This window comes from Aphelocoma coerulescens, chromosome 15 (genome assembly GCF_041296385.1).
Source record: "Aphelocoma coerulescens isolate FSJ_1873_10779 chromosome 15, UR_Acoe_1.0, whole genome shotgun sequence".
Lineage (NCBI taxonomy): Eukaryota > Metazoa > Chordata > Aves > Passeriformes > Corvidae > Aphelocoma > Aphelocoma coerulescens.
The window spans coordinates 8,775,134-8,787,196 of record NC_091029.1 but is presented as its reverse complement, the minus strand read 5'-3'; the positions used below and the strand labels follow the sequence as shown (position 1 = coordinate 8,787,196).

Genomic DNA, 12,063 nt, shown 5'->3' with positions numbered 1-12,063 from the left:
TGAGGAGAAGTGAAAAACAAAAGTTAATAGCAGTGAAAAATAAGTCTTAGTTTGGTGGCACAGTGAATAATAATGTGAATAATGCTTCATAATAGGAAAAAAAAAGGAAAACGTTGATAAAGAAGGGGGGTAAGTGTCCTGTGTCTTCTGAAATGAGAGCTGACTGTCAGGCTGAAATGTGCAAGGACACTGATGTCCATGCCAGACTCATTTATTCTGAAGCATATTTGTGTTCAGTCTTGGATGTCATTTTTTTCTGGTGAAAAAACATTTAACAAAGTAGAAGTGCTAATTCAGGAAAAAATTGTAGATGTAGATCTCCAACAGAAAATTTGATATGTCCAAGGTGTGTTACCAGGTCAGTAGGACTATTTGCCTAACTGCTGTAGCTTTTACAAAAAAAAAAGTAATGTCTAAAAGATCCATAGAGAAACTTCCTGAAGGACAAAAGACTCCATGCTACTTTTTTTCCTCTTGAAGCTGAATTGTTCTGTGGAACTTTTCCTGCACAGCTGGTGGGACAAAAGGGGAAAATGTATCCCATGCTTACAGTAGGGATGCCTGCTTGTAACTTGTTCATACTGCACATCCATTAACAAGCAGGTAAAAAAGCATTCATTTCATACTCTGCCCCCACAGACCTCTTCACTGAAGAGAAGAGTCAAAGAGAAGAGTCTAAAATTAGCACTAGTTAAAGATCAAAGGACTGTTCCTTTCCTTCCCACGTCTATTCCAGTGGTTTCCTACATAAGCCCTCCCCAAATTCAGCAGTGATCACAAGGACCAGTTCCTAACTTTACAGAAATGTGTTTATAAATGTCTTGGATCACTGTTATTCAATAGTTGCTCAGTTTTTGCATGAGCCAGCTAGTCCTGCATTGTGAGAGATGTTATAGTGGGTGGCATTTTTCACCTGTCAGTGATGCTGATTTGAGTGAAAGCAGGACCATTCCTTGCATACTGAGAGGAGATTAGTGCTTGTTAGAGACTTAATGTAAAAGTTGTGGAAGTACTTTTCTGTTTCAAGTTTTTATTGATGATATATTTGTTCTGAATAGCTGGGGATAACTGCATTTTTCTTAACCAATGTGACCTTTAAATGCAGTCAGATAGTGCCAGAATCTGAAGCAAGAGTTAATGGTTACATTATGGTTGTTGAAGCAAATATTTGACTTTCTTGCACAATGTATGAAGATCATGAGTTTCCAGCAGTAGCTGATTTGCTTTTCTGCTTGACCTCTTTGCCTTGAATAATTGTCTTTACTTAAGTCCCAAAAACCCGTATTGCAGATGCTCCAGCTCATTCAATCATTGATAAACTACTTAAACCTAGGTCATGAATATTTAATCTTTTGCATATGCTTTTCTTTTTTGTATGTGCTTTCCTTTTTGAATACAGATAAAACAATAAAATGTGTATATGAATGTTAATAATTTCTGTTGTGCACTTCAGTACTGAAAATTGTCCATCCTGCAGTGGACTTAAAAGACAGGAATAGGGGGAAACATCTGTGTTTCCTATTTAGTATCAGCTCTTCATCATTTCATCATCTAATACCAGTATTTCACTGGCTGACAGGTTAAAAAGCTTTGTGTATGCAGCATATAATCAGAGTAGATGCAAAATTACAAACAGCAGCATATAAAAGCAAAATTAAATCAACAAGTTAAACTTAATATTGGAAAAACACGTTCTTAAGAAAAATAGTTCTTAAAATAACTGTTGGTTTATAGGTTATTTGTGTATTGTTGCTAACATAAGACAAATTTATAATGTATATACATTGACACAGTATTTGATACTGCAAAAAGTGATAAAAATACTCTCACTGGATTGTGAGGCATATTTCTTAAAAGGTATGAGGTAAATGAAGGTGTGCAGAGGTTGGTATGTTCATTCACATTTGAATGTGTGGTGCAGCTCTGTTCTTTGTACCAGGTAGACAGCAATATTCTACAGAGTGTGGGTAAGTAACATAATTTGCAATGGTGACACATTTGAACACCATTTTTGTTGTGACCAGAATGATTCAGAAAGTTTGCAGTCCAAAGTTTGAAAGGTTTTGTCCATTAAATCAGGTGTGGAGAGTGCATTGGAATATTAACAGAGTCATTGCTATAAATGGCTTTTTTTTGTGGAGAGGATTAGGTGATGCTGAGCCAGTGAAAAGAGCATTTTGCTGACTGCTTTCCCTCTAAAGGGTATTCTGAGGATATTTATATCACTTACTAGGCTGGCGTAATTCTGATACCTCTTCTTCCAGTGAAGATCAGAGAAAGTATTGAAGCAATACAAGTTAGATTGGGGAAGAGTAGTGGGTCCCTTAGTATTTCATTCCTCCAAGACATTTCTGTCTCCTCTTACTTGCTACACTAGTCTGTGATGCTTATTGTGTCTATCAGTCTGAATGTTTATACACATTGTGTGTATTCACTGAATATTAAATGATGCAAGCAAAAGAAAGAATGGAGACATCAGATCTTTTTCAAGTTAGATTGTATAAAATGCCCAGGAGAGACTTAGGCATCTATAGCTGGTCAGGTATTCAGGTTTTCCTTCGTCCTATTTATCATAAACAGACATCCTAGCACAAATGTAGAGCTAAATTTCAAGAATCCAGATAGTCTAAATACTTTATTGATTACATTTTATACACTGATGCAAAACACAAAGTGTAAGTTACTTTGTGAATACACTTGTATCAATACATGGCACTAACCATTTTAAATTGCAGTCAAATTATCTACTGCTGTGAGTCCATTCATGAGAAACTACCTGTAGATAATACATTTTCTTTTGATACCAGCGGCTTTTGTATTGGCTAATACAACAATAAATTTTCCTTTATGATACTGGTATTTTAACTTGTAATTATACAGCCCATGTGTAACAGAGTGTTGGAGGGTCGTCTCTGCTTTTAAGATGTGGCTGGGTTGGCAACTCTGCCCATGAACAGAAGGCAGCTGGTGCGGTGTTCGTAGATCAGGAACAAAAAGGGGCGGTCGATGACAAAGCGGGTCTGAGTGGAGAGAGGCATGAACCCCACGGTGGTGATTGCTGCAGCCTCTGTGCCCTCCTCATTCACTGTGATTGTGCCTTGGTGATTGAACTGTTCAAACAAACAAAACAGGAAAACAAAAGTGAAATTGAGGCCCTCCTAAGTACACTTGAATGATGTGCTCACGGCCTTCCCTGCTCCACGTCCCACGCCCTTGCTGGCAACACCTACACAGCACCAATCCTTTGGGTTTTGTTTTGTGGAGAAGCCTGTTCCTGGCTGACCACAACACTCTCACTCTTAGTGCCTTTGACATCTGATTAAACACGCTCTTCATTATGTGAATAGACAAGGACAAACCCACAACCCTCCCTCCTATGTCCTCCGGAAAAGATGAGGAAAAAATATTGTTTTAGCTTACTGTGCAATATTATTACTGTGCTGCCATGTTACAAGGTGATAGAGTTTAATCACAGAGGAGGTGAAATGAGGAGTAAGTACCCTGTCAATGGTGACCTTCTCATCTGATATACCAGAGTAGTCGCCTTTTCCATTGAACAGTTCTTCTATTCCCATGGATCTCAGATAGTCAATCAAATTATAAGTCTTCTCCAGCTTAAATTTAGGAAGAACCACTTCTCTTGTTCTAGTAAAAATAAACACAAAAAGGAAAAATCATTGAGTAGATATGTATGTGCATGATTCCTTTGCTTTACAGACCTGTTGTGGTTTGGTTTTTTTGCTGTCTTCAGCAAGCAGGACACAGAGATATACAGGACTGTTCTTTTGCTTTCAAAACTTGAGCATCGTGACTTTTAAAACTCTGCTTTAAAAAATTAATTCCCCTGCAAAAACTGTTAGTTTGTCAATTTGATATTTCATTTATAATGGTTCACATTATTTATGTGTATAAGATATGTGACTTTGAGCAGTTCAGTGCATGCTTGTAATAAGTGTCGAGCTGTCAGATTCTCTGAAATACTTAACTGGAGATTTGTCACTTCTTGTGTACAACGGAAATAGGTTGAATTTCTGGATAGCACATCAAATCATCTCTTTTTATCAAGTCTGAAGACAGATACACCTACTCTGCCACCTTCCTCAAGGGAGGCTTTATGGCTTTGTTATTTTTCCTCTCCCATAATTCTGATGTTCTTTGTTGATTATGGAATGTGTTCCTTTACACGCAGCTCTGTTGTAATGCTCAGTGCTGAACTGAATGTAGGCTGATGTGACCAAGATTATTCTGCACCAATAATCTGTTATTTTCACAGTTCTCTTTTTCCTTCTTACTGAAAGCTTTATCAGTAAGAATTTTTTCTTTAAATCTGCATCATTAAATACTCAATAGAAAGAATTTTAGAACTTCATTCCAATTTTCTGTCTCAATCATCCTTGATTTCTTGATGGAATTTAAATTTTGAGAGATCACTGGTCCTGATTTTTAATGCAATAAATCCAATTTTGGAGGTTTGTTTACATTTAGTATTTTTTATCAGAATATAATATATTAACCTCTGCATGCTTTACTTACCCTTGTCAATCTCATCAAGAAAATACATTAAGACTTTAACAAGATGTGCTTTTTCAGCAGATACCTGTTTGTCATGCTCTTCTGCCACTTTTCTACCACTTGAGGAGTGATTTGCTTTTCAAGGGCTTTCACTCCAGACAGTTTGTGTGGGAGCACCACGAGCATGCTGATGTTGCCTACGAAGGGCAGCTGGATGATGCTGCAGTCCAGCTCGGCGTCGGCGGCAGCCAGGAAGGTGCCTTTGGTCTGCATCATCGGCACCTTCACCGTCTGCTTCTCGCTCAGCCGGAAACTTCTCTTTGTGGTCATTTCCACTGGAAACTTATTCTCCCAAGTTCCTGTTAATACAATGCAGAAGACAGATAAAACTCCAGGGTCCCTGTTTAATCAAATGTTCCCAGAATAGGTTTACACTAAGCTTTAAGTCACATGAATTGGGAATTACTGTAGGAGATTGTTGATTTCAGTGAAGCCTGAGTTTAAAGACAGGTTTTTAAGTGACTTCAAAATTCTTGGCTTTCTAACTTTAAATTTGTCTGATTGGAGTGTTCCAAATTGCAGAAGCAGGTGAACACAAACCAGAAATATGAATGTGGTTAGTGTGTATTGTTTTTCCCTGTGAGGAACCTAAAAATTAAAACAGATGCAAAATATTTTTTAGGGTTTGCCTCTAGCAGAACACCTGACCCAGCTATATTTTCTGAGAGATGGGATGCTTGAATCCAGTTCCAAAGGCACCTTCGGAGAATGTTAGTGGTGTATCAAGCTAAGCAAGGGCTGTTTTCATTTTGTGTTAGGTTGTAAAAGATGCTATGCTGAAGGCATTACCTTACCTTAGTCCATTCAGACTGGTTCATTTTCTGTCTTAACCTGAAGACTTGGGGTGTTGACTGCTTAATTCTATCATCCAGTTTGATGTGATAACAGGCTCCTGTAGATTTGCTGAAATCTGACAGGTTTATGCCCAAATAATGCAGTCCAACATATTTTGCAGCCCAGAAAACTTTGCCATCAGGGTTTGAAGCTTTTTATGTGGAGGTACTCTGGATACCAGAAATGTTTATTAACTATTTGAAAGAAGGTTTTTTAAATACAGTGTTCTGTTGGTCTTTTTCTAGAACTGTGGCTCTGGAATAAACATCATTTCTTAAGGGGCAGACAAAGCTAGACAATTTTAGTGGAAATGGGGTTACCAGTATTTCCTGTAAAAACCTCAGGAATTTAGGTCATCATTGGCAAGCAAGTATGTGAGGAATGTGACTGTGTGGAGAGCCTACAATATAACATTAATTGGTTCCTTAGTCTGACTTTGCCAGATTGACTGTGAATGAGCCTTTTTCTTTCTTAAGTCCAACTTTCATTCTAATAGTTCCTTCACATGTCAGGCTGATGTAGACCAGTTTGAGAAGCAGTCAGACTGGTTAATAGTCTGAAAGGTATGGGGTATAAAATGGATGATGCTATTCCCAAACAAATTGTCTCACTTCTAAGGAAAACCCGGTATGTGGCTGTTCTTCAGGGAGCAGAATTCACAGGTGTAGGACTCCAGCTGGCCAGTGACATGGGGCTGCTGTGGGCCAGGGCAGCTTCAGCAGCACTGCCATCCACTGAGGCATGGGAGACATGATCAGCTCTTCCTAGTGAAAGAGAGGAGCTGGGGAACATTTTTCTTGGATTTGGTTTTGCAAATGCATTTGTCTTGGGATAGAATACTGATCCCCAGCAGGAGCTACGTGGCCAGCTGAAACCAGCTGGCGCTTTATGACTTCTGTGACTTTCTGGTTTGAATCTTCCCCCAAGATGTCTTTTGGATCCATCTGTGGTGGCAGATGTCGTCTCCATTGAGTGACTCCTCTTTTGCATTTGTGACCAGAATCTCAGAAAAAATCAGAACATTTTGGACCTGTCAACATTAGTCAGTTACCAAAACTGCCATGGCTAAAATAACCAGCTTCTACTTGATAGGAAGCTCATAAATGATTGCTGTGCAAAATGGGGGGTAGACTGGACATCTATACAAGATAAAATGTACTTCTTACCAGCATAAATAGTTCCCAATAGTTTCTTGATGGTCTTTAATATAAAAGGAGCTTGAAGCCTCATAGTGTTTGTCAAGTGTCCCACTACTCAGTATCACTTGAACTGAATATCTCTATATCTGAAAATGCTTATAGGTTTCTTAGTTCTGAGGGCTTAATCGAGCTTCTCTGCAGTGGTGCAAACAGTGTAAATGGAAAGATGTGGACAAAATTTGACATGTTAGGAGGAGTAGTGGGGAAACTAAGAAACCCAGGAGCAGAACTTGCTTTTAAAAAGTTCAGTTCCACTCAAAATAGAATTCCCAGGAGACTGTCACTGTAAGACAAAAGAATGAGAGATAGCAATAGAGAATTGATCTTCTTTGTTTTGAGGGTTATAAATTACAGCCTTCAGCAGATGGCACCAAGGCAGTTTGGACTAACAGGACTTCATGGGCAGAAGAAAAAGCCAAGTCTTTTTGATCTTGATAACTCGAGAGTTCCAATACCACAGCTATCTGTTTTTATGGTGTTTTTGTTATTGTGAGGTAGCACAAGTATTTAATAATTTTGGAGTGAAACAAAAGGCTATTTCAAATTTGACCAAATTATGAAAAAAACCCCTTCATTTTGTATAGTTTCACTTTGTATAGTCCTTTTCTTAGGGTGGTCTAACGGACAGTAAAGCCTTGTATTTAGTATGATGTGATCGTCAGAGATGCAGTCAAGGATACAAGTAAGTGCCTGTTGGATGGCACCTGAGAATAGGAGATTATTTGGATTTTTGCTTCAGATTCTCTTTAGAGATAAGTGGCATCATTCAGGGAAGTAATTCCTTGCAAGTGAGTGGGAAAAGGTACATTTATAGGAATGTTCCTTCTGTAACCTGCTGAGACGGCAGGTGTAGGAGAGGCCTTTGTTTCTTGGAAGTAGGGACATAACTGGGGAAAAATAAACTCCTTCATGAATTAGGGAAAGGAGTGTGTTGTACTTGCAAACACTGTTACCTTTTTGGGCTAATCTGTCTTTCCTTACCCATGTTTTAAGTCACCTTTATCTGATTTTCATCTTAAACAGTCAGTAACCGATTTCCTTTCATCCTCAGTTCTTCTTTCATTGGCACCTCCCACCTCTTGCTCATTTAATATAAATATAAAAGTTTGTTGAAAAGCTAACAAACTTTCAACCTGAGGCAGATAACTTATGTTGAAAATCTCACCACAGGCTCTTAGTTTACATGTAAAGATATTGAAAATAAGGATTTATAATAATAATATATTGCACAGTCTTTACTTCAAGCCTCTTTAACTGTTCCGCCTATACTAATACACGAAGAAGCCTATATCAGCAGACAGTTCAGGCTGAATTAACTGAAATATTCCATGTAGTGAATGTGTGTGGTTTTAGTTGTAAAAGAACAATGTTTGTTTTGGTTATTTTCTTAGGTCCCCTGTATGGGCTTGTTGACAAGGATCATGCTCTGATCGTATAAAAAAATGGCATCCTTCAAGCTGAAATTCTTTGTGGTTGTTCATATGGATCCTGAATACTTAAGAAATGTTTAAGTGCTTTAACTGAAATCAATCTGTACCATTTCAGTGATGCCAGAACTGGATGTGACTGATAACTTGCAAATGCATTTATACCTCCCCATCTGAGACTTCTACACAGCTCATGGTCTCTGGGGCTATTCTGCATTCATATGTTGTTTTTCTGTCTCGCTGTGAAGTAGTAAGCATTTGCTCTCTGTATACAATACCTACTAGCTTCAGAGCATGACTAGAACATTGTTGTACTACAGAAACAGGCAAAAATGGGCTAATAATAGAGATTCTTTGTGAGGGAGTCAGTGGGTTTTTTATAGTGTAGATTAGGCTTAAATTGCATTTTGGATTTCTTATGACATACGGTACGGCATTGCGAACTGAGAAAATCCTTCACTAAGATTGAAATAACAGACTCTTACCTTTAAAGTAAAGACAATTAAGAATCATCATCAGTGTTGTAGGGTTTATATTCACAAGAGCTTCCTTTATTAATCCTTTGGTCAGCTTCAGGATGCGTTCGTTGGTTTTGGCTATGAAGCTGGGATCTGAGAAATCAGCTGGTTGGGCATCAGCAAAGTAGTATGTTTTCATATTGCTTTTGAAATCATTCAGAATAGAAAAGTCCTTATGAATATAAAGGTCATTGACAGACCTCAGTGTGTAGCCAAAGTTGCGCCTGAAGAGCCGATGGGTGAGTTTGCGGAAGAGGTTGTGAACGGTCATGAGCTCGTATTTGCTGCTGGCATTAATGAAGTCTTGAAAGCCCAGAACGGATAACACTTCCTGCTGGGTTTGATCCTTCAGACCCAGGGAAATCATAGCCATTGCAGTGGAAATACCAACAGGAGCCATGATAATATTGTCTGAGGAGCTGGCCTTGTCTGCCACACTGCGGTAAAGGTTGAAGGCAAAGTTTGCATTGAGGATATTGAGGCGCTGGATTCTAGTTTTGCCCTGAAACAGTTCAAGAATATTTCCTTGCTGAACTTCAGAAACCATGTGTGGGGCAGCATCAATAACATCACTGTAGTCATCTTCACTCAGTATCTTGTCGAGGTCTAGATAATCCTCTTCCTCCTCCTCTTCAGGAATCAAGTCATTAGTGATGGTGTTTTCTCTGTGGAACTCGAGTGGCAGATTTGGCACGTAAGTCCCGTTTTCGTGTGGCTGTGCACCTTTAAGGCTTTCAAAATGCTCGGTGACGTCCTTGACTCCACAAAATGTGGAGGTTATGATGAGAGCAAGGGCAAGCAATTGAAATAGGAACTTCATTCTGACAGGTGAATGCCTGGAAGACAACACAGTTGAGAGGGCCAAGGGTAATTGAATTTAGTTATCTATTTCCTGATTTTGGGTCCATGCTGATTTCTGTCACAGCAGAAGGTCTATAGTCACCTTATTCAACAACATTGTTTTTTAGTGGAACACATGTCAATTAGAAGGATAAGTCTGTTTTACTGGTAATTGGTTTTACTTACACAATGCCTCCAGCCTGCCAAAGAATTGGTTGACCTTCTTCCATACAAATAGTCATTACTGGCATATTTAAACAGTAACAAACTCATTATGCAAAATATATGGGACTCTTTATTTAGAAACTGTTACACTTAAACTGTGCACTAGCTGTGCTAGTAGTGTGTGCTGAAAATACAATGTCAAGTTAAGTTTGAGATTTGGTAAGCGGAAGAGGGACTCCTGATCCAGTCCCCTGCAGGAGCATACCAGAAGGCTGAGATGTACTGAAAAATTTGAAAAACAAACATCCTGTAGCTACAACAAAAATGGAAGTTTTGTGGGAGTATTTTGGAAAAGCAAGGCAGCAATCTGGTGAATAAAGGAGATCTAGGCGTGTAGAAAGACGTGTATTTGCACTGAGTACCATTAGTGGGACTGCAGTGGGGGAAGTGTTGGACATAAACATCTGTCCTGGCCTGCTCATGGCCTTACTCAGGCATGTTACTCAATGTCTGTGCACCCTTTCTGCAGCTCTCTGTCCTCATCTGCCACTCTTGTGATTGATTGGCTTGATTCTGCTTTTGGCTTAGTTACGTTTTGTTTCACTTTACTTTTTTGTAGCACTGCAGAACTCGTAGTGCTCTCTATTTTCTTCATGATGTGAAGTCTCTGTGAGCTCCCTTCAGAACTTTGTTTCTCTGGGCTTACTGTGATCCCAGTTCTAGATTCGTAACCTCACCTGTTTTGTTTGAGAATACATTTAAGTAGAACCTGCATTTTTCTAACAGAAACTTAATCAATCTCTTAATGTACTGAGTATTGGACTGTTGCATTTTAAAATTATTTTTTAAATGAAAAATTTTCTTCGGTATGTATTTGAAAAGAATCCATCAGACTCATTTACTCCATTTACTCAGCTGTAAAACCCTTTACCAAGAAGTGGGTCTGAGAGACTTTTCACCATAATATTGGGTGCAGTAATTACAGTGATATTAAAAAGATATGAAAAAGTGTAATTCCCTCCTGTGACAGAGATCAAAATGTAAGTGTTCAATGGCTCCGTCAGCTGAAACTGAATGGGTGTCTGAATGCCAGGCCTTGGGTTTTTCTCAGACTTAATTATAAAGTTACTTCATGAATTTATAAAGTTAATTTCAATTGACACACTTTTTTGAGTAAAAAGGCAGTTATTTACAATATAATACAGGACAAAATACTGAATACAGTTAAAACAAAAATCTTACTAAGGTGTTGATAAAAATGCTTTTTAAGTTAGGAAAGAGAGCTGTTCTATAAAGGTTCACATACCTGTACCTGTTCACTGACCTGTATTTCAGTGAATAAAACCTTAAAGGAAAATATTTTCAAACGTGTTGTAACAGGATTGAAATAACTGAGCTGACAGTTTAATTTTTGAAACTCTCCCCCAGACTAATCTGCTTTAAAATCCTGAAACCATTTAAGGTGATCCTCCCATATAAAAGAATACATTGTTCTGCAAAAATGAAGGATCCAAAGAAGATGCTTATGAAGTTGTTTTAGTCTGTGACTGAACATCTCAAGTCAGTCTTTTTCTTATTGTTCCTTCATAAATTCATTAGATTTTTCCCCGCCCCCAGAAGTCGGGCCCTTACGGCTGAGATACTTTGTCCAGTAACCACTGATAAACATTTTCTGCTCTTGGCACAGCAGAATTTGGTGTCTGTATTCCCAGCTTTACATTCTCATCTTCACCAAAGTTCAGTTTTTGTTTAGCTGCACTTACACAGGCAAAATGTCCCCCTTCTCTGCAATATGCATGCCTTTGGTGAGATCTACCTAAAATAACAGGAGAGGTAAATGAAGCTTACCTTTAAGCCACTGTACGGGAAGGATGTGTTGAAAAGCTCAAGTAAAGGGAACAGCAGGGTTTAAATCTGAACTTTGACGCTGGTTTTTTGTGTATCTCCCAAAGTAAACATTCTCTAAACCAAACACTGCTAAACTTACTTCGTCAGCCAAAATCCCTCCCTTGCCTAGTGATCTTTGCTGAATTCTCTGTTGTTTGTTGAACTACTTTTATGGCTTTGCAGGTACTTGTTCCCTTTTGAGGAAGATCTTTGAGCAAAAATCAGTGTGTATGTGAAGTTTCAAAGTCAAGCACGCACATAAACTTGACTGTTAATGACAAAAGCCATGTAGCTGCTATGGGGGATGAAATGGGGGATGGGGGAGCATCTTAGTGCAAATGTGTTTGAGGCCTGTCGTTGTGATGGAGCTTCTTCAGCTGGTGTTATATTGGTGCAAAGATTTCCATTGCACAAACAACTTTCTACCATAGTGCTGTTCACCAGCTTAAACTCAGACTGATTTTATTAAAATAGAAGGATTTTTTAATGCTTTTCTTTTTTAAATGACTAATCTCCCTCATGATTTACAAATGCATCCAAAGTTGGCTTTATGTAAGGTTTCACTGAAGTACTGCTGGCTCTCATACCTAGAGAGAATTATTGTGGTTACAGAAAACTTCT

The 12,063-nt window shown here is 38.5% G+C and overlaps 2 protein-coding genes across 5 annotated transcripts in view; one reads left to right on the top strand and one right to left on the bottom strand.

Moving 5' to 3' along the window:
* The window catches only part of PI4KA (phosphatidylinositol 4-kinase alpha), a 54,691-nt gene that overhangs the window by 19,189 nt on the left and 23,439 nt on the right, over positions 1 to 12,063 (top strand). The window lies entirely within an intron of this gene.
* Positions 2,617 to 11,505, bottom strand: SERPIND1 (serpin family D member 1). Its single transcript, XM_069031133.1, has 5 exons — positions 11,404 to 11,505; positions 8,518 to 9,386; positions 4,598 to 4,871; positions 3,501 to 3,645; positions 2,617 to 3,110 (listed from the first exon to the last, which is right to left on the bottom strand). Exons 2-5 carry the CDS (start codon positions 9,368 to 9,370, stop codon positions 2,919 to 2,921), a joined length of 1,464 nt encoding a protein of 487 aa, XP_068887234.1. The 5' UTR covers positions 9,371 to 9,386; positions 11,404 to 11,505; the 3' UTR covers positions 2,617 to 2,918.